Source organism: Oncorhynchus gorbuscha, linkage group LG05 (assembly GCF_021184085.1).
Source record: "Oncorhynchus gorbuscha isolate QuinsamMale2020 ecotype Even-year linkage group LG05, OgorEven_v1.0, whole genome shotgun sequence".
In the NCBI taxonomy this organism is placed as follows: domain Eukaryota; kingdom Metazoa; phylum Chordata; class Actinopteri; order Salmoniformes; family Salmonidae; genus Oncorhynchus; species Oncorhynchus gorbuscha.
In genome coordinates this window covers 80,733,981-80,757,852 of record NC_060177.1, presented here as the reverse complement: position 1 = coordinate 80,757,852, position 23,872 = coordinate 80,733,981, and the positions used below count along the sequence as shown (strand labels likewise).

Genomic DNA, 23,872 nt, shown 5'->3' with positions numbered 1-23,872 from the left:
GTCATTACAGCCCTCTGTCCTGACTGTGCTGGAATAGAGAGTGAGATAGTGTCATCTCTGACCCCAGTCATCACAGCCCTCTGTCCTGGAATAGAGAGTGAGATAGTGTCATCTCTGACCCCAGTCATCACAGCCCTCTGTCCTGACTGTGCTGGAATAGAGAGTGAGATAGTGTCATCTCTGACCCCAGTCATCACAGCCCTCTGTCCTGACTGTGCTGGAATAGAGAGTGAGATAGTGTCAGCTCTGACCCCAGTCATCACAGCCCACTACTGACCATAATGGAATAGAGAGGGAGATAGTGGAGCTACTGGCAAATTACACCTTGCAAGGTGAACTAAGATCAGGTGTTACCCCTTTCTGGAGCCTTGTGTCAGACACAGAGTATCCACTTCTGAAGCAATGTGTGCAAAAGGTGACCATTTTTTTGTCAGCACTTATTCATGTGAAGCAACATTTTCAACAATGAACATTGTGAAACAAAAACAGAGAAACCGACTGACCAATGCCCACTTGGATAGCAACAACAGACTATACATTTAGAATGAATTCAGTCAAGGAGCAGAAGGGACATTTTTGTTCATCCAACTACTGAGGTAACCCTTAATATGGGTCTTATACATGTGCTGTAGCCTATTTGATGTGTGCATGTATACATTTGTGATGTGCTGCACATCAAATCGATTGCATGTGCTCTATTGCTCTGAATGTGTTCTTAATTGCTAATATTGGAAGGAAAATAACAAATTAAAGATCTGTGGAGCCCTCTGAATGATTGTCTCCAACCAAATTGGTCGCCTTACAAAAACAAATAGTGAGTTACACTGCCATAGAGAGTCATAGACATATAGCTTTATTTGATTGGGCATCACCCACTTAAAACAGAAACTGTCTCAATGTAACACACAAGGTTTGGTCTTTACAACAATTTTACAGCGATTGACTTATCACAAATAGAAGAACAGAAAGCCAATGACTACAATATGGATGAAGTAGATTTATGTCAACACTGGATGACTTATAAAGTAAACACACGTAGGTAGATGTATTTTTATACTGTGCATTTCAAGTTTATTACATAGGTATATAATAGTCTCAGAGTCAAAGTGAAACATACTTAGTGCCAAACAAAATAGGTCAAATTCTTTTAGTTATTGAATGTCCTATGACCTGTCGTGTTTAACTGTTGCAGTGCAAACAACTCAAGTAGTTATAGTCAGGTCATCCAAAATCAATGAATCCATTGAGAGACAAGCAATATATTTACAAATATCTTTTGATTCATGCACATAGTTAATTAGTTACAAAAAAATAGTTTTACTGTCAGAGACAAAACATGTATTGGCCATATATTTTGTTAAAACTGAGATATTTCTGTCGAAGCATTTCTTGTGGACAATTCTTGGCATTCATTTTTCATTTACAATTAAATGGTGATAAATCCATTACACTTACACTATATACAAGCTTTTCACATGATAAAAAATATCATTTAAGATTAAATCATAATGAAGTCATTGGCACATAGAAATAGTATGAAAATGTTCACAACTCTTTGAACAATACACATAAAACCCATACACTTAAACTCTCCCTCACTCCCTTTCTCAAATCAAAACAGAACTGAAAAAAGTTGGAAATGATCCGTTTACGCACAAGACACACATTCAAAAAGGTAACATTTCCTTCTTTAGTTCACAATCATAATAGTTTACATAAATGTTTCCTCAAAGAATACATTCTCTGTAAAAGAAGCAACAATAGTCTTAATAGTTGTTTTTTGGAGAAATGAGGGAAAGTGTTTGATACATATGCAATTATGTTCTTGCTTGCATAATGTGTAATAGAAATGTAAGCAAAAACAAAGTGATGCAGGTTTTATTCTTTCTTTCCTCACGATGCTGCAAGTGCCACTTCAAATATGATTTGCCTTCCTCGATGAGCATTTACAGTTTGTCCCAAATAGGTGCAAAACATGTGAAACATCTTTCTACTAGATGGAATGCAAAAAAAGCAGGCAAACACCTGAATAGAAGTAGAGCAACAGACAGTTAATCTACTCTAATATAATCAATGAACACAAGAATGAGATGAGCTCACAGTCTACACATCTTTCAAAACAGAAGGTCAAAGATTTACAAGAAGATTAACTCATGTGCAGGGAGAAGGCAACAATATACGTACTGTGATGACGGGAACGATTCTGAGGGAAAAAAAATAGTCAGAATATCCTAGATTTGACCTTCTAAAGAGGTCAAAACACTTTTGCTCTGCAAAATTCAATTGTGGCAACCTAAGTGAATTGTGTATGCCAAGCATGTTTAGTATGCCAAGTACATTTGCATGCCATACGTGAGTACTTGACATGCGAATCAGGTTGACGACCATAAACTGTATTACTTGCACCAATGAAGAGGAGTTTTGATGAAGGTTGACCATCACGGTCACTAAAATACGAACAACATTAATTTCGTAGAATACTCTAATAAGCTAGTCTTATCCTCACGAGAAGTGGAAAGGCCAGGAACATTGCTTGTGTGATCAGAGGATGGAAGCAGTTATCGTCACAGCAGATGTGAAGCGAAGCAAAGAGAAGTGTCAGTAAAAAACAATTGCCCTTTTGACCTCCAGAAAATATAAAACCAAAAGTTTCTCACCGAGCAATCAAGTACATTCTCCCTCCTCTGTCTTCTCCTCCCTCCACCTCTCCCCCCATCCTCTACCTTCCTTTCTCCACCTCTCCCCCCTCCCTCCCTCTACCTACACCATCTCTCCCTCCCCTCTCGCTCGCTCCCTCCCTCTGTCAACTACTGTAGCCCTAGAAGAGTCAGAGGACCGCCTCTCTTCCTAAAAATGAATACCAAAGAGAAAGAGTGAGAGAGCGAGCGTAGCCTCACATGGCTGAGGATTGAACTCTAAACCACCCCGTCGGTCAGTCTCAGGTGGCGTTTTCTTCCTCGTCTTCCATATGGTAGTTGAGAGTGATGACAGCACTGACGAAGTCTCCCAGCTCTACGAAGTCAGCTGTGATGATGTTGATGCCGCTCTCTCCCGGCCTCTGGGCACGGATCCACAGCATCATACTTGGAAGAGCCCTGCAGGGGAAAACATGCAGACACCTGCATCACTGTCTTGTGAATTCTAAGTGTTATACTTAGCCACTGAAAAGGATGGGGGTAAGGAGAGAGAGAAACTTTCCTCAGGTGGGTTCAGAGGTGGCTGTTTTGTTTTGAGTGGTTCCGACCCCTTGAATTTTTCCACATTTTGTTACATCAGAGAAAACATATTGGGTGAAAAGCCAGATATGTTTCCTCCTTCCACAACCTGAAGGACGGCCATTGAAAAGTGCAATGTAATGTCAATAATATTTGCCTTCGTAACTTGCCATGTGGCTTCTCAGTCATGTTGTGACTGGCCTACTACGGATTTAATCTATTATTATTATTCTCATTAATATTGTTGTAAGTACAATATATTAATATTGTTGTAAATACTATATGTGTAACGTCTGCTTCCAACTCACACACGTAGATCCCCTGAACGCAGCTCACTCTCCAGATCCCAATCACCTGTTCACACACCTGTATGTCATTATCACACACTATTTAGTTCAGTTCTTTGCACCCCATCACTGAGGTATTGTTTGTTTTGTGACACGTCTTTCAGAGCGCTGTTTTCCCCGTGAGTTACTCCTCCTGTGTATGATAGTTTATGCCTGCCTCACTAACGACACCTTTTGCCAATTCCCTGCCTGTACTTTAGCCTATGGGATTTCCTGTTATCTACCTCTTGACTGATCTCCCGGACTACATTACTAGCCTTTTCCCTGCCTGTACTGTTTCCCTTTTGGACCCCCTGTGTATGACCTACTGCCTACCCCTGGACCCAGCTACCTGCCTCCTCCTGTGGTCCTTCGCAATAGACACCTGCTGCGCCCTGCGCTTTAAACCAGCTCTCTGTCTCCCCTCGTGTTCATTACAATTTGACCATTTTCCTGTCCTGTTTCATAATGTAACGAATACTTTTGGATGTCAGAGTAAAAAGTACAGAATTTTCTTTAGGAATGTAGTGAAGTAAAAGTTGCATTTGTCAAATATAAATAGTAAAGTACAGATACCCCAAAAAACTACTTATGCAGTACTTTAAGGTATTTTTACACCACTGATAAGTTAGGGCTACAGCGCTTGCTAGGACAGATGTCCCAGCTGCAACTCCAATTTGCACTGAGAGGTGTGAAAGCCCTTGAACCCAACAATGGAAACAGAGAATCATAACCTCCCCCTCCAAAATGCAGAGGCCTCTGAGGCCCTCTGCCCCATGGCTTCCTTACCTCCCAGTGCAGAGCTCGTCAGGGACAATCTAGAGACAATTTGCAGACTGCTAACATACTGGGAAGATTAACTAATAAAATTTTCCACACAGACATTCCCCTGGCATGGCACACAGCTATACGAGCACACTACCTCTCCGTCGAGAAAGGATATTGGCAGGGGGGGGGGATTAGAATAACATCATCACGCCTGCCCAGACCCACCTGTTCTCACCTGCTCTCCGCCACATATCTGCTAATTTCACCATTTCTCTCCGTCACCGATGCACTTTCAATATTTAGATAATGAAGCGTACGATTGTTCCATTGTCTTAATGATGGAGGATTGTTTGATTTACAGTTAAGTATCCGTTTTTTTCAAGATAATTAACGAGGAGAGTATCGTGCAACCCATCGGGTATCTCATAGCCCCCTCAGATAACGTCTTGAAGTATGCAGACAGATTAAAAAGTAAAATTACATAGTAATATTTCTGACAGCCAATGTTCTAACTCCAACCATAACTTTTGGGCTTTATAGCATTCCCAGAAGGCACGTCTTATGGACTCATTGTTAGGTCTACACTTAAGACAGAACTGTCGCTGTGCTGGATCTGAAAATATCTACATTTGACAGTCCAAAAATGGCCTTTTAATCCTGTTATTAATGTAAATGTATGCCTTTAGTTTTCCCATGTGATCCAGTTGATCAGTGCATTCTGAAAAGCTCTCCAACGATTGTTACATAGGGTTGTGTTTTATAGGAAAGTTAATATTCTTACCTTTATTCTTTGAAAACAGACACGTGAAAACATTCTGGGAGGTGAGCATGTGCATCTTCAATATGTACCCATTGTTTCTATTAAGTGCGTTTAACAATATGTCTCAAGTAAAAAGCCTTGGCTGGCAAGTTAAAGTTTACTTTTCGGTTCATATAGCATTATGAGATGAAAGGGAGTTCCATGCAATAATGGCTCTATATTATACTGTATGATCACTTTAATTTGTTCTGGTTTGTGAAAAGGACTGTGAAGACCCCTGGTGCCATGTCTGGTGGGGTAAGTGTGTGTCAGAGCTGTGTGTAAGTTGACTATGCAAACCATTTGGACATTTCAACTCATTATTCTTTCTTATAAAAAGCAGTAGTGATGCAGTCAGTCTCTCCTCAACTCTCAGACAAGAGAGACTGGCATGCATAGTATTTATGAATGATAACAATGAAGAGCAAGACATGCCGCTTTGTCCTGGGCCAGCTGCAGCTTAACTAGGTCTTTTTTTGCAGCACTTAACCACATGACTGGACAATAATCAAGATAAGACAAAACTAGAGCCTGCAGGACTTTGTGGAATGTGGTGTCAAAAAAAGCAGATGGTATTATAAAACCCTCCACATCTTTACAACTTTTGAATCTATATGTTTTGACCATGACAGTTTACAATCTAAGTAATTTAGTCTCAACGTCATCAGTCACACCACTCATTACCAGATTCATCCTATGTCTAGGGTTTAGGGAATGAGTTGTACCAAATACAATGGTCTTAGTTTTAGAGATGTTCAGGACCAGTACATCACTGGCCACCCATTCCAAAACGGACTGCAACTCCTTGTTAAGTGTTTAAGTGACTTCATTAGCTGTGTGTGTGTGTGTGTGTGTGTGTGTGTGTGTGTGTGTGTGTGTGTGTGTGTGTGTGTGTGTGTGTGTGTGTGTGTGTGTGTGTGTGTGTGTGTGTGTGTGTGTGTGTGTGTGTGTGTGTGTGTGCCAACATCAAACATTTTTTTTTTTTACATTGGATACAAGTATAAAGTCCAGGCTTCAAATCATACAACTTTACAAAATAAAAAACATACAATGCTTTCTTTCCTTATTTGTTTGTTCATGCATAAATGCAATGGCTCACTGTTCACCCAATTTGCCAATGAAGTAATAATTAAAATAATTGGCAACATCAAATGGTTTGGTGATGAGTTGAATTTGTCTTTATGCCCAACAATTTCATTTAAAGTACTCCAAAGGTGTTTTTCCATCATTCTTTATATCACTGATATTGGCTTCACAATAGTTATTTTTGTTAAGTTTAATCACATAATTTCTCAACTTGCAGTTAGTCAGCCACTCAGATGTGCAGCCAGACTTAGCCATTATTTTTGCCCCATCTATTTCAAACATGCAGCTATTCATTTCCTCAATCCATGGAGCTTCTACAGTTCTAACAGTATGTTTTATAACAGGTTAATTTGAATAAATAATTGGAAGCAATTTCATAAATTCACCAAGTGCAAATTTTGGATGCTCCTTATTAATCACATCAGACCAACACATATTTTTTTACATCATGGACATCAGACACAGCAAAAAAATGTTGTATGACCTCTTATACATTATTTTAGGCCCAGCTTTTGGAACTGTGTCTCTCCTAGATATAACCACTATTGTTATCACCACATCCAATGGGTACAGATACAGTAGAACTCTGCACTAGCTGTATTAGTAAACATGTGATCACCACATCCAATGGGTACAGATACAGTAGAACTCTGCACTAGCTGTATTAGTAAACATGTGATCACCACATCCAATGGGTACAGATACAGTAGAACTCTGCACTAGCTGTATTAGTAAACATGTGATCACCACATCCAATGGGTACAGATACAGTAGAACTCTGCACTAGCTGTATTAGTAAACATGTGATCACCACATCCAATGGGTACAGATACAGTAGAACTCTGCACTAGCTGTATTAGTAAACATGTGATCACCACATCCAATGGGTACAGATACAGTAGAACTCTGCACTAGCTGTATTAGTAAACATGTGATCACCACATCCAATGGGTACAGATACAGTAGAACTCTGCACTAGCTGTATTAGTAAACATGTGATCACCACATCCAATGGGTACAGATACAGTAGAACTCTGCACTAGCTGTATTAGTAAACATGTGATCACCACATCCAATGGGTACAGATACAGTAGAACTCTGCACTAGCTGTATTAGTAAACATGTGATCACCACATCCAATGGGTACAGATACAGTAGAACTCTGCACTAGCTGTATTAGTAAACATGTGATTAACACATATGGATTATATGTTTCCTATAGTATTTGTAAACACCCTGTCAAGTTGATTAAAAACCTGAACCAGATTACAGGCACTGGTTACAGTGAGAAGCTTCCTCTTGAGCTGACCTCTGTTTACATCACATACACTGAACAATATGAAGCAGATCTACAGTGTCTTTCTGAATGTTCTGATGATAGCAAGTTAATGATTTCATGAACATTATTTCTGAGGCTATATTAGTATGAGCCATTTTCAGCCCTTTCCTGGGTAGTTTCTCAGAGATACAGTCATGGCCAAAAATTTAGAATTACACAAATGTTATTTTTCAGAAAGTCCACTGCCTCAAGTGTCTCTACATATTTTTGTAAGATGCTACTATGGAATACTGAAGTATAATTACAAGCATTTCATAAGTTTCCAAGGCTTTAATTGACAATTACATGAAGTTGATGCAGAGTCAATATTTGCAGTGTTGACCCTTCTTTTTCCAAGACCTCTGCAATCCGCCCTGGCATGCTGTCAATTAACTTCTGGACCACATCATGACGGATGGCAGCCCATTCTTGCATAATCAATGCTTGGAGTTTGTCAAAATTTGTAGGGTCTTGTTTGTCAACCTGCTTCTTGAGGATTGACCACAAGTTCTCAATGAGGTTAAGGTCTGGGGAGTTTCCTGGCCATGGACCCAAAATATCAATGTTTTGTTCCCCAAGCCACTTAGTTATCACTTTTGCCTTATGGCAAGGTGCTCCATCGCGCTGGACAGGGCATTGTTCGTCACCAAACTGATCCGGGATGGTTGGGAGAAGTTGCTTTTGGAGGATGTGTTCTTTTTTCATGGCTGTGTTCTTAGGCAAAATGGTGAGCGAGCCCACTCCCTTGGCTGAAAAGCAACCCCACACATGAATGGTCTCAGGATGCTTTACTGTTGGCATGACACAGGACTGATGGTGGCGCTCACCTCGTCTTTTCCGGACAAGATTTTTTCCGGATGCCCTAAACAATCGGAAAGGGGAATCACCAGAGAAAATAACTTTACTCCAGTCCTCAGCTGTCCAATCCCTGTACCTTCTGCAGAATATCAGTCTGTCCCTGATGTTTTTCCTGGGGAGAAGTGGCTTCTTTGCTGCCCTTCTTCACACCAGGCCATCCCCCAAAAGTCTTTGCCTCACTGTGCGTGCAGATGCACTCACACCTGCCTGCTGCCATTCCTGAGCAAGCTATGTACTGGTGGTGCCCCGATACCGCAGCTGAATCAACTTTAGGAAAGGGTCCTGGTGCTTGGACTTTCTTGGGGGCCCTGAAGCATTCTTCACAACAATTGAACCGCTCTCCTTGAAGTTCTTGATAATCCGATAACTGGTTGATTTAGGTGCAATCTTACTGGCAGCAATATCCTTGCCTGTGAAGACCTTTTCGTGCAAAGCAATGATGAGGGCACGTGTTTCCTTGCAGGTAACCATGGTTGACAGAGGAAGAACAATGATTCCAAGCAACCAGCCTCCTTTTTAAGCTTCCAGTCTGTTATTTTTACTCAATCAACATGACAAAGTGATCTCCAGCCTTGTCCTCAACACTCACACCTGTGTTAACGAGATAATCACTGACATGTCAGCTGGTCCTTTTGTAGCAGGGCTGAAATGCAGTGGAAATGTTTTTTAGGGACTTTGCAATTAGTTGCAACTCATCTGATCACTCTTCATAACATTCTGGAGTATATGCAAATTTACGTCATACAAACTGAGGCAGCAGACTTTGTGAACATTTATATGCATGTCCTTCTCAAAGCTTTTGGCCACGACTGTAAACATAATATGGAAAAGAACAAACAAACCAAGAGAAAAAAAAAACATTCAGCAGCTGCAAGGGTTGAAGCTATGAACACTTTGGCTGAAATAATTGCAAGATTGTGGGAACATCGTTCCATGTAAATGCCTTGCAAAGGTATTTCATCCCCCTTGGCATTTTTCTTATTTTGTGGCATTACAACTTGTAATTTAAATGGATTTTTATTAGTATTTCAAATAATGGGCATACACAAAATAGTCCAAATTCGTGAAGTGAAAAAAAAAGTGGGAGAAAAATTAAAAGTTGTACGTGCATATGTATTCCTCCCTTTGCTATGAAGCCCCTAAATAAGATCTAGTAGAACCAATTACCTTCAGAAGACACATAATTAGTTAAATAAAGTCCATCTGCATGGAATCTAAGTGTCACATGATCTCAGTATACATACATACATACATACATACATACATACATACATACATACATACATACATACATACATACATACATACTGCTCAAAACAAAGGGAACACTAAAATAACACATCCTAGATCTGAATGAATGAAATATAATTTTTTCTTTACATAGTTTAATGTGCTGACAACAAAATCACACAAAAATTATCAATGGAAATCAAATTTATCAACCCATGGAGGTCTGGATTTGGAGTCACAGTCAAAATTAAATTGGAAAACCACACTTCAGGCTGATCCAACTTTGATGTAATGTCCTTAAAACAAGTCAAAATGAGGCTCAGTAGTGTGTGTGGCCTCCACGTGCCTGTATGACCTCCATACAACGCCTGGACATGCTCCTGATGAGGTGACGGATGGTCTCCTGAGGGATCTCCTTCCAGACCTGGACTAAAGCATCTGCAAACTCCTGGACAGTCTGTGGAGCGAGACATGATGTCCCAGATGTGCTCAATTGGATTCAGGTCTGGGGAACGGGCGGGCCAGTCCATAGCATCAATGCCTTCCTCTTGCAGGAACTGCTGACACACTCCAGCCACATGAGGTCTAGCATTGTCTTGCATTAGGAGGAACCCAGGGCCAACCGCACCAGAATATGTTCTCACAAGGGGTCTGAGGATCTCATCTCGGTACCTAATGGCAGTCAGGCTACCTCTGGCGAGCACATGGAGGGCTGTGCGGCTCCCCAAAGAAATGCCACCCCACACCATGACTGACCCACTGCCAAACCGGTCATGCTGGAGGATGTTGCAGGCAGCAGAACGTTCTCCACATGCTCAGTGTGAACCTGCTTTCATCTGTGAAGAGCACAGGGAGCCAGTGGTGAATTTGCCAATCTTGGTGTTCTCTAGCATATGCCAAACGTCCTGCACGGTGTTGGGCTGTAAGCACAATCCCCACCTGTGGACGTCGGGCCCTCATACCACCCTCATGGTGTCTGTTTCTGACCGTTTGAGCAGACACATGCACATTTGTGGCCTGCTGGAGGTAATTTTGCAGGGCTCTGGCAGTGCTCCTCCTGCTCTTCCTTGCACTAAGGTGGAGGTAGCGGTCCTGCTGCTGGGTTGTTGCCCTCCTACGGCCTCCTCCACATCTCCTGATGTACTGGCCTGTCTCCTGGTAGCGCCTCCATGCTCTGGACACTACGCTGACGGACACAGCCAACCTTCTTGCCACAGCTCGCATTGATGTGCCAATCTGGATGAGCTGCACTACCTGAGCCACTTGTGTGGGTTGTAGACTCAGTCTCATGCTACCAGTAGAGTGAAAGCAACACCAGCATTCAAAAGTGACCAAAACATCAGCCAGGAAGCATAGGAACTGAGAAGTGGTCTGTGGTTATCACCTGCAGAACCACACCTTTATTGGGGGTGTCTTGCTAATTGCCTATAATTTCCACCTGTTGTCTATTCCATTTGCACAACAGCATGTGAAATGTATTCTCAATCAGTGTTGCTTCCTAAGTAGACAGTTTGATTTCACAGAAGTATGATTGACTTGGAGTTACATTGTGTTGTTTAAGTGTTCCCTTAATTTTTTTGAGCAGTGTATACAGACACACACACACTTGTACTTAAAGGCCCCAGAGTCTGCATCACCACTAAGCAAGCAGCACCATGAAGACCAAGGAGCTCTCCAAACAGGTCAGGGACAAAGTTGTGGAGAAGAACAGATCAGGGTTGGGTTATGAGAAAATATCATTGACTTTGAACATCCTACGGAGCACCATTAAATCCATTATTTTAAAAAATGGAAAGAATATGGCACCACAACAAACCTGCAAAAAGAGGGACACCCACCAAAACTCACAAACCAGGCAAGGAGGGCGTTAATCAGAGAGGAAACAAAGAGACCAACGATAACCCTGAAGGAGCTGCAAAGCTCCACAGCTGAGATCAGAGTATCTGTCCAGAGGACCACTAAGTCGTACACTCCACAGAACTTGGCTTTGCAGAAGAGTGGCCAGAAAAAATACATTGCTTTAAGAAAAAAAATAAGCAAACACGTTTGGTTTTCACCAAAGGCATGTGGAAGACTCCCCAAATATATGTAAGAAGATACTCTGGTCAGAAGAGACTAAAATGTAGCTTTTTGGTCTTCAAGGAAAATGCCATGTCTGGCACAAACACTACACCTCTCATCACCCTGAGAACCCTATCCCCACAGTAAAGCATGGTAGTGGCAGCATCATGCTGTGGGGATGTTTTTCATCGGCAGGGACTGGGAAACTGGTCAGAATTGAAGGATGGTGCTACATACAGGGAAATCTTGAGGGAAACCTGTTTCAGTCATCCAGAGATTTGAGACTGGGCGGTGAGTTCACCTTCCAGCAGGACGTTAAACCTAAGTAAACTGCTAAAGCAACATGTGGTTTAAGAGGAAACATTTAAATGTCTTGGAATGGCCTAGTCAAAGTCCAGACCTCAATCCAATTGAGAATCTGTGGTATGACTTAAAGATTGCTGCACACCAGTGGAACCCATCCAACTTGAAGGAACTGGAGCAGTTTTGCCTTGAATGGACAAAAATTCCAGTGGATAGATGTACCAAGCTTATAGAGACATATCCCATAAGACTTGTAGCTGTAACTTCTGGAAAAAGGTGGCTCTACATAGTATTGACTTTTTGGAGGTAAATAGTTATGCACCCTCAAGTTCTGTTTTTTTTTTGTTTTTTTGCTTCACAAGAAAAAATGTTTTGCATCTTCAAAGTGTTAGGCATGTTGTGTACATCAAATGATACATTCCCCCCCAAAATACATTTTAATTCCAGGTTGTAAGGCAACAAAACATGAAAAATGCCGATGGGGTGATTACTTTCACAAGCCACTGTAGATCTGCTTTCATATTGTTGAGTAACTGGATGAAGTTATCATTATACAGTTGAAGTCGGAAGTTTACATACACTAACACGAACCCAAACCGGCTGCGCGCTTGCGCCATCGTGCGCCATCGTGCTTACATTTATTTTGTCCCCCTACACCATCACGACACGCAGGTTAAAATATCAAAACAAACTCTGAACCAATGACATTCATTTGGGGACAGGTCGAAAAGATCATTAAACATGTATGGCAATTTAGCTAGTTAGCTTGCTAGCCAATTTGTCCTATTTAGCTAGCTTGCTGTTGCTAGCTAATTTGTCCTGGGGTAAAAACATTGAGTTGTTATTTTACCTGAAATGCACAAGGTCTTCTACTCCGACAATTAATCCACACATAAAACGGCCAACCGAATCATTTCTAGTCATATCTTCTCCTTCCAGGCTTTTTCATCTTTGAAATTATATGGTGATGGCATCTACACTTTTACCAAGACAAACAAAACATTTAGTCTTTCAATCACCCACGCGGGTATAACCAATGAGGAGATGGCATGTGGGTACCTGCTTCTATAAACCAATGAGGAGATGGGAGAGGCAGGTTTTTCAGCGCAATCTGCGTCAGAAATAGGAGTTCTATTTTAGCCCTTGGTGTTGCAGACGCTCATTGGCACGCAATAATTGAATAACATGGATTTCTACATTTATTTCGCGACGCTCACGCACGCGACGTGTCCGGTCTGGTCAGCATGTTAGGTTGGAGCCATTAAAACTCGTTTTTCAGCCACTACACACATTTCTTGTTAACAAACTATAGGTTTTGGCAAGTCGGTTGGGACATCTACTTTGTGCATGACAAGTAATTTTTCCAACAATTGTTTACAGACAGATTATTTCACTGGAGGCAGGGGGATGTGGATGTGTTGTTGAGAGGGGAGAAAAGTCTTGGGCTGACTCTATAGTTAGAGCAGTTACACTCAGAGAACCACTTCTCTGGTTAGATTACTTTTCTGTTTAGACAGGGGAGAGAGAGGACATCACCAACTGGCATTGTTCTATTGTCAGAGACATTGTTCTGCACACCTTCACCCCCTGACATGTTGGCTGGATTCACAACAAGTGTAGCTTTAATTTGCCATCTTGCATGTGTGATTTAATGAAAGTCTGATTTTTATAGAAATTTATTTGAATTTGTCGCTCTGCATTTTCACTGGCTTCCCACATATCCCAGAGAGGTTAATTATATATCCAAGGTTTTAGAGTAATCCTAAAATATTTTTAGGAACGGAGGCATTGAGTTTTTAATATTGGTCAGGTATATCAGGAGACCATCAGCAAATAAGTTTAGTTTATATTAAATGTTTACCAATAATGACATCCGAACATTTGGGTTCAGTCTAATTCTTTCTGCAAGTGGTTCAAATGCCATTGCAAACAAAAAGGGGGGAATCCCTGCCTAGAGGCCCCTTCTAAAGAAATTCCATCAGATAATGTCTTGTTTATATTTTTGCTTTAAAATATTTTTATTAAATATATTTCAGATGGACAGTTTTGAAATGAAGAGGCAATTCAAGATGGTCGAAAGCCTTTTCGGCATCTACAGCCATTATTGCTGAATCTATATCTTGTTTTTTAGCGTATTGTATGATACCGAAACATGTTTTGTATTTGTACATTTCTAATTTAAGTTGGCGAGGGCACTAGAAAAGTCTGCAGCACCCGGTCTCACCCTACTGTTTGCAGATTATCTGGTGCTTCTGTCCCCAACCAAGGAGGGTCAACAGCAGCACCTAGATCTTCTGCACAGATTCGGTCAGACATTAACCCATTGCCCTCTATGGTTGTGGTCTGGGGTCCACTCACCAACCAATAATTCACTAAATGGGACAAACATATTTTCTTCAACGTTTACTTTAACAGGCAAGTCAGTTAAGAATAAATTCTTATTCATAATGACGGCCTACCCTGGCCAAACCCTAACCCAGACGATGCTGGGCCAATTGTGCGCCGCCCTATGGGACTCCCAATCAAAGCCGGTGGTGATACAGCCCAGGATCAAACCAGGGTCTGTAGTGACGCCTCTAGCACTGAGATAAAGTGCCTTAGACCGCTGTGCCACTTGGGAGCCCCAAAATTGAGAGACTGCATGCAGAGTTCTGCAACAATATACTGTGTACAATGCAAAACCCCAAACAATGCATGCAGAGCAGAATTAGGATTATACCCACTAGTTATCAAAATCCAGAAAATTGTTGTTCAATTCAACAACCACGTAAACGGAAGCGATGCCCACACATTCCACCACAAAGCCCTCACCTACAGAGAGATTAACCTAGAGAAGAGTCTCCTGAGCCAGCTGGTTCTGGAGCTCTGAAGGAAACACATTTGGACAAAATCAAATTATTAGAAAGTGAAAATAACTATGACATACTGGAAAGAATCAACCACAACAAAATAGCAAAAAGTAATGCTATCTGGCCCTAAACAGAGAGTACACAGTGGCAGAATACCTGACCACTGTGACTGACCACAAATTATGAACACTCTTGACTATGTACAGACTCAGTGAGTATAGACTTGCTATTGAGAAAGGCCACCATAGGTAGACCTGGCTCTTGAGAGAATACAGGAAATGTGCCCACTGCCAACAAAATGAGATGTAAACTGAGCTGCACTTCCTAACCTCCTGACATATGTATCACAATAGACACATATGTGACGTGCTTCACTACTTCACAGGAGAGCCATTTGAACAAACTTTTTAAAATCAAAATGTGTTTTATTTTGGCAGAGATGCATTCTGGAACATGCCAACTATCATGTGCTTTAATGACAAACTCATATGCCATCTGTAAATACAAATAAAATTGTTCAATTCATTAACCTTCCCGCTAGCCATGATTGGCTGAGATAATGAGTAGGCTGGACAAGCCAAGAGATGAGTTTGGATTGGTCTGCTATGTCGCACGCATCTGTCTACGAGCTGGTCTGTATGTGTAAGTAATCCTTTCTAACTCTGCTTTTTTTTAAAGATGTCACGTAGTAGAACTGCATAAGTGTTTCTCTGCACTTTCTGGAAGACCGAGTTTTGAAATCAGTGGAATTAGAGTATGATAGCTAAGGAGAAAATGATGGCGTTTGATTGCACAGAGACACACAGAGACAGAGACACACACAGAGACACACAGACACACACCTTTCTGTAATGGTCTCCCTCAGTCCGCTAGCCACTCCTTTCATGACAGTGCTGGCCTTAGGTGTCAGGACCACTTGGGAGACAAAGAATGTTCCCTTCCTCCTGCAATCACACAAATCACATCCAACCTTACTATACAGCCACAATTAAAAATGCAATAAGTGCTTTTCCCTGTTTAAGTCACCACACAGGAAAAGACAGGGTGAAATATAAAGTAACAGTCAGACCTGCGGTCAGCCACAGAGGCCTGGAGGAACTGGATCAGCTTGTCAGGGTCAGTGGTGTTGGCCCAGGGAGCAGGCATCATCTGACCCGGCCACAGGAAGGGCACCTCCAGGGCCATAGGACTATGATAGAACACCAATACCTGGTACTCATTCTCCCACAGGTACTGGAGACTCACCTAGAGGAAGGGAGAGAAAGGTTTGTCTTTAGGAAACTTCCAGAGCCATAGTGGGAGCAGATTCGCTCTGCAGAGTGATCAATAGCCGGCACAGCCACAAAGCAACTCTAACCTTAACCACACTGCTAACCCAAATACTTCAGCCAATTTTGACTTTGCAACTGGCTTATCTTAGGCGAAATCGTTCAGTGCTCCAGGACCAGACTAATCACAATAAACATCAACCTGTATATTGGACACTATGCTCTTGAGGGAGCACAGAGATTGAAAATGTTTGTTTGTACAGTAGAGCATCTTACCTCCTGAGCGAAGACAACAGGGCAGAGTTTCTCCCCAAACACATCCCTCAGCATTGAGACCAGCTTCTCATGGTGCATGTTCTGAACCCCGTAGAAGTGGTTAAAGTCCAGGAACACCACCTCTCTGGCATGGGCCGACAGGAAGGAGCTGATCTGCTCCAGGCCTTCTCTCACCTGGAAGGACAACCCAACACACGCAGAGAGAGTGTCAGACCAGTCATACTCAGGAACGTCAGGAACATCTGGTAAAATAAAGTTACAGGGATGCGTTCTATTCACCGTGGCGCTGAAGAGACCGTGAGCGAAGAAGAGTTCGTTGTCTGGATCTCGGGGCTTGGTGGAGATGCGCAGGTCAAAGAAGCGGATGCCGGCCTCCAGCTGGCTGGAGAAGTTCATGGTCTGAGTGGCGAGCCATTTGCGCATCAGCTTCTTGGCCACCGTGCCGAAGACGGACACAAAGTTCTGGACGGCATCAGTCTGCTCAGGACCAACCGGAGAGGACTCATCTATGTAGAAACTGAACGAATCATGTGAACCTGGGGGGGAATACAGGTTATAGTGGAGGTGTTCAGAACAATAGAACAATACCAGTTGGTTGAGAGGACTGAGTTATGTCTTCTCTCTCCCCTGTCTAAACAGAAAAGTAATCTAACCAGAGAAGTGGTTGAGTGTAACTGCTCTAACTATAGACTCAGCCCAATACTTTTCTCCCCTCTCAACATAACCACAGCCAGCCCAATGTGACTTTTTACCCAGAAAAACAAATAGATGAATAGAGAAACCCACAGTGGACCCCACAGGGTCAGGCTACAGTACACAGTCAGCCCTATCTAAAGCCCAAGAGGATGGCTGGCTACCCTTGGCCAAAGAGCAAACCTTCTCCAGTCACAGCAACCACACAAGAACCCCTGACACAAACAGACCAGAAAGTGACCCTAACCCAAATGCACAGAGAAAACCTCACAGGCAACCACAAAAGTAACAGCGCAATGAAAGCCACATCACAACTTATGACCCCAAAGTGTGAGCAGAAGCATCACTCAACCAAACAGGACAGAGACGGTGGCTGAATTTACAGCAGAGAAAATGCCAGAGCAAATCTACCAATCACAAACACCACATCTTTAACAGTCACAATAACAACACGGCAGGCCGTACAATGACCTCAGAGTCAGTTGAGATAGTGACCGTAACCAGAGCAGACAGCTCTAGGGGTCAACCAACAGCAGCACAAAGTTGTCCACACGGTCTCATAGCCCAGAGAGGGATCTTCAGTAACCACAACAGAGATGACTGCACACCAGGGCTGACCTGCACCACAGGGCTGACCACACTGTCACAAAGCCCAAAGTTAACTCAACCACAACAGACGGTCACCGTAGCGCAAACATCAGTCAGCCAGCCAGCTGACCCTTAAAAAGTCACAAGAGAGATTACAACAATCAACCTCTCCACAGGCACTGAACACAGAGAGAGACCGTCATCCTACACAGACACACACACACTTGACTGCACTGTCTACACATCAACCACACAGTCAGCCTTGTTCTAAGTTCCCATTTAGCAATGTTCTGCCCAGGATTGTCTGATCTTACACAAAACCTTGGAGTAGAATAGAGGCTGTGTTATGCCTTATGGTGTAATGGAGTACCTGTTATAGAAATGTTCTGACAATATTCCTCTGTTTCTCAGTAGATAAATGATTGGGTACAATAGAACCAGCCCAGCTCCATGCCTTGAGATATGAAAGATCCCTAGTGTTTCTATCAAATATACCTATAGCATTTAAAAAGAGATAAACCCAAAGGACCGTTGCTAGATTATCAAAAGGTGTTTTATGCAGTGAGTCAGTTCACTGATGATGCGTGTAGTTGAAAAGGTGTGCAAAACAAAATGGTAGCTACACATTATATATATATATAAACACAAACACACAAATTACTGTTCAAACATCCATTAATAAGAAATGTCAGCTATACCTTGTATGACCAATCATTTCAGGAACAAATCCAGGTTGAGGGAGGAGCTACATGAGACGATGATGCTTATTTATTGACTATCGCTATTCTGTGATGATAACGAGAGCAAAGCCAATCCATCAAAATAAATAAATAAACCAGTGGAAATAAAATTGGTAAACAACATGCTTTTCAGTAAGCCTAGAAGGTCAGAAAAGCTGTGTGTCAAATTAATATTCAATGAATCACATTAATCATAAAAACTATGGAGGGTCACAGAGACCATTGAGCACTGTTCGAGATGTGTTGTAAATAACACCGCTATTCATCTCGTAAAAAAGGGATTCCCTGCCTCTCTCCCCCTGCTCACCACACCTGTAAGCTGATGTTAAAAATAGTCAGGTGGGACATCAACACTAGCCTCACCAGTAAATCACATTTTATTGGTCACATACACATGTTTAGGAGATGTTATTGCGGGTGTAGCAAATTGATTGTGCTTCTAGCTCCAACAGTGCAGTAATATCTAACAAGTAATATCTAAACAGTTTCACAACATATACCCAAAATACACATAGTGGCTTGCGAAAGTATTCAACCCCCTTTGTATTGGGGGGGGGTTGTATCATTTGATGTACACAACATGCCTACTACTTTGAAGATGCAAAATATGTTTTGTGAAACAAACAAGAAATAAGACAAACTTGAGCGTGCATAACTATTCACTCCCCAAAAGTCAATACTTTGTAGAGCCACCGTTTGTAGCAATTACAGCTACAAGTCTCTTGGGGTATGCCTCTATAAGCTTGGCATATCTAGCCACTGAGATTTTTGCCCATTGGTCAAGGCAAAACTACTCCAGCTCCTTCAAGTTGCTGGGATGGAGGTTCCACTTCCAGCAGGGCAATGACGCTAAGCATACTGCTAAAGCAACACTCGAGTGGTTTAAGAGGCAATATTTACATTTCTTGGAATGGCCTAATCAGAGCCCAGACCTCAATCCAATTGAGAATATGTGGTATGACTTAAAGATTGCTGTACACCAGCGGAACCCATCCAACTTGAAAGAGCTGGAGCAGTTTTGCCTTGAATGGACAAATCCCAGTGGCTAGATGTACTAAGCTTATAGAGACATACCCCAAGAGACTTGCAGTTGTAATTGCTGAAATAGGTGGCTCTAAAGTAATCAAGCCTACTACTGTAGTGTCATCTGCAAACAGGGCGGGGGTTCAGACCCAGGTCCTCGTTATTGATGAGCTTGGAGGGTACTATCGTGTTGAATGCTGAGCTATAGTCAATGAACGGCATTCTTACATAGGTATTCCTCTTGTCCAGATGAGACAGGGCAGTGTGCAGCTTGGCGGTGATTGCATCGTCTGTAGATCTTTTGGGGCGGTAAGCAAATTGGGTCTAGTTTGAGAGCTAAGGTGGAGCTGATATGATCCTTGACTAGTCTCTAAAAGCATTTCATGATGACAGAAGTGAGTGCTACGGGATGATAGCAGAAGTAATTGAACTAAATTACTTAGGTACAGGGACAATGGTGGCCATCTTGAAGCATGTGGGGACAACAGACAGGGAGAGCTTGAATATATTTGTGAACACAGCTGGTCTGCGCATGTTCTGAGGACGTGGCTAGGGATGCCGGCAACCTTGCGAGGGTTAACACGCTTAAACGTCTTACTCACGTCGGCCACGGAGGAGAGACCACAGTCCTTGGTAGCGGGCCGTGTCAATGGCACTGTATCATCCTCAAAGCAAGCAAAGGTGTTCAGCCTGTTCGGAAGAAAGACGGTGCCCGTGTCGTGGCTGGTTTTCCTTTTATAATCCGTGCTTGTCTATAGCAGAAGACTGAGGTCATCATGTCCTATGAATGGCTTCTGATTGTGCCTGGTTTCACTAGTTCATCTGGAGCACGAATTAATGTTGAGACATAACCAACAGCTTACAGGAAGTACTTAACATGTGATTAGCATAACCTTGAAGCCTTGGACTAATTCCTCTGAATTACAGAATGAAGCATTTCCAGAAACAGACAAATCCCTCCACTCACTACTTTATAGTGGCTTAATGAAGGAGTCACTGATGTTGTTCTATTAAATGTTTGCCACAAGTTAAGTCAGTAGGTCTACCTGAACAATGTCAAATAACGTGTCATTAAAGAGTTACATGTTATGGTTCATCTTTTTTAAATGTTGTGGTTTATTTAGGTCCCATGTGGCTCAGTTGGTAGAGCATGGAACTTGCAACATCAGGGTTGTGGGTTCAATTCCCATGGGGGACCAGCACAAAAACATATATTAAGATGTATGCACTTATTGCTATGGGTAAATGACTAAAATGTTATCTTTCCATTTTCTCTGAAAGGTAATATGATATACTGGATATGATACACTCAAACTCTGAGGTTATTCCACACCTACTTATAGATGCAGACGCTTACAAAAACCACAGGAAGTTAAAACCATTAGAAGGAATGAACAGAGGAGAGGATCGTGGGTTAGAGGTGCTCTCCTTCAGACAGAGAATATGCTGTGTTGAGCAGAGACATCACCATGCAGAAGGTGCAGCAGTGGCTACTAATCTGTTTCACACACCATTACTGCTCAGCCCTCTCACCAACTCCTAACACCCTTTAGGACACAGGAGAGGAGCAGGAGAGAATTCCCTTCACCTTCTGCCCCTTTTCCTCTGCTTCAGTCTGATCCCCTCTATGTCCATCTCCTACATCCTCTCCTTCCCCTCCCTCTATCAGTCTCTCTCCCAACCCTCCTATTTTCCTCTTCCCACAGTGGTTCCTCATCAACCCTCTCCATTCGGTCTTCATATCCATTCCCTCTATCAAGTCATCTCTCCTCCTATGGTCTCATTCTGTCCTCTGGTATGAGTCATTGAGGACACAGTGTGCAGCTACAGATTGGTGAGACCAAATTATTGTTGTTGTTTTGGGAAAAAGATCATTGAGTTTACAGCGGGAAGGTGTTTAAATGCCAGTAGTGCAGCACAGTACTAGCGTGGCTATCAGAATTGTTTTGCACTCAATGTATCGATATGGCCTTATTCGGTAAGACAATGACAAAATGTCAGACTGGCAACCAGGTGTGCAGAGTACACTACAGTACATTTGAGTGAAATATATACATACACACAGATCCATAGCTAATCAAACTGTCAAGCACTATTTGGATAATCTTAACGTAAATTGAGTTTTCCATATGTCAAATGTTCATTTGCTTCTACATGGCAGAATTCTCTATGACATACACGGAGACCAATCCCAGGTAGAACATAACATTCTGAGAACCACATGTTCCTTAGGACAACCACACTCTCACCAAGCTCTATGGTCATTTTGCATACAACCTTACCACAACTTTCTGGGAATGGTGCAAGATAGTTGATTGGCTTTGGAACATTCTCAGCATATAATTAAGAAACACTACTTTCTTGGCAATTGTATTCCTTTAATACATTTTCCTAAATGTTCAAAATTCCTTTAGTTTTTTTTAATGTTCCAGTAACTAAATCCAACTTGTTTGACTTTGGAAATGTTCTCAAATAGTTGAAAGGACAGCCCCCTTTTTTTCAAATTTTCACCTAAATGACATCGCGCAGGCCCTGAAGCAAGGATATTCATATTCTTGGTACCATTCGAAAGGAAACACTTTGAAGTTTGTGGAAATGTTAATTGAATGTGAGAGAATAGAACATAATAGGTCTGGTAGAAGAAAATACAATGGGGAAAAAAACGTTTTCTACCATCATCTTTGAAAGGCAAGAGAAAGGTCCCAGTTACAGCATCACTGGTTGTAATTCTGATGCCGTCCACAATATGGCAGTAGTGTATGTGCAAAGTTTGACGGAAAACTTGCAGTATGAGCGAGCTACATGACATTTAGTGTGATGTCACCCAAATACATTTGGGCAAATCGTGAAGGAGATACTTGCATTCATATTACATTTCTGCAAGAATATCGTCAAATCTGTATACTTGGACTTTGCTTTTCCAGTATTAGTAGCATATTATAAGTTCAACATTTGTAAAACAACCAGTTTTCATAACTCTCCATATTCTTAACATTTTTGTCCAAAATGAAAAGGTATGCTTGTTGTAGAAGGTTAGTAGGTACATTTTACAACATATACATGGTTTCTGGATACTTCCGTAAAGCCCAGCTCATTGGCTATCTAGCTATATTTGTTTGAACCCGATTGGTGCTTATTTGACAACGTTAGAGTTGATCAAGTGAAAACTGCCCGCGTCATCAGCGTGCCATGAAGGCGTCGCTCTCTGACCAAATATGGTGTCCTATAGGATATACTACAGCCCTAATTATACAGTGAATTATTGTTACATTCTAGGATATGAGGAATACATACAAACGTGATATGACTCGTTGAAACAAAGTTTAGGGTGAGATTCACAGATTCCTTTCTTTGCAAATTGAACGAGTAGAAATACAAAATTGATCTTGCATGCTATATCTACCTTTTTAGGATATGAAAAATGCTTTTATCTAACAAAACGACACTTCATGTTATCTCTTGGACCATTTGGATGATAAATCAGAGCAATATTTCAGAATGTAAGTACACATTTCACCCTCAGAAGTGAATTTCTCAAACTTATTGCTGTGAAAAAGTGTTGTTGTCTCCTCAAACAATAGCATGGTATTTTTTCCGCAGTAATAGCTACTGTAAATTGGACAGTGCAGTTATATTAACCAGAATTTAAGCTTTAAGTACCAACATTTGTTGTTTCTCTAATATCTGCGATGTTGACAGGAAGTGCTGCATGATTTACAACTGTCCTGTTGACGGGACACCGATCCCTAAGAGGTTTTAAGAAACAACTTTTTCTGTTGGAATTTCAGTGCTTCAGCATAATGTTTCCGACAGGTTAACATCATGGTTCTATTTAAAGTAATGTTCTCAAATTGGTCTGAGAGCATTACAAAAACTTTCCATGAAAACCTCAAGAAAAATGTACTGTTCAAAGAAGGTTAAGAATGTTATTTAAAAACATATACATTCTGTTCTCATCATCAACAAAACTTTGTCCCAGGAGGAAAAAAAAGTTACACCAGTCTGGAAATGTATGGCTTCGTCCCCAGAACCAAATTGAAACCAAAATCCCACGTTCCCACAAGGAATGAAATGTGCTAGCTGGGATGTTTTTGCTAATGCCAAGCAAACAGCACATACAGTTTATTCAATCCTCACCAACCTAATCTTACCTCAAATCCAACACTCTATGCTCTGTTCCTGTGCCAAAGACTTGTCTAAAACCATAGATGGACTGCCCACATGAACAAACAAAAAAAATACTACAGTATACTATAGAACTTAAAATAGAATTCTGTAATAAACCGTAGTACATCATACTGTAGAATACTATACACTGTAGTATCCCTTGATCCTCACTACAGAGTAAATACTACAGTATTGTCCACAAAAACACTAGTCTGCCCAAACCCTACAGCAAATTCTACCGTATTTCATTTGCATATACCCTGCCCAATCCCCTCCCCCATGACCCAATTTGTGCCACCCATAA

General features: G+C 41.7%; 1 protein-coding gene across 1 annotated transcript in view; it reads right to left on the bottom strand.

The window, feature by feature from the left end:
• Nucleotides 1-2,765: 2,765 nt before the first annotated feature.
• The window catches only part of LOC124036566 (PI-PLC X domain-containing protein 3-like), a 52,671-nt gene continuing 31,564 nt past the window's right edge, over nt 2,766-23,872 (bottom strand). The window contains exons 2-6 of the mRNA XM_046351287.1: nt 16,637-16,893; nt 16,358-16,531; nt 15,883-16,058; nt 15,656-15,757; nt 2,766-3,095 (exon numbers count right to left, since the gene is read on the bottom strand). Of these exons, the coding sequence (XP_046207243.1) occupies nt 2,939-3,095; nt 15,656-15,757; nt 15,883-16,058; nt 16,358-16,531; nt 16,637-16,893 (866 nt within the window). The 3' untranslated portion in view covers nt 2,766-2,938. The remainder of the gene's footprint in view (nt 3,096-15,655; nt 15,758-15,882; nt 16,059-16,357; nt 16,532-16,636; nt 16,894-23,872) is intronic.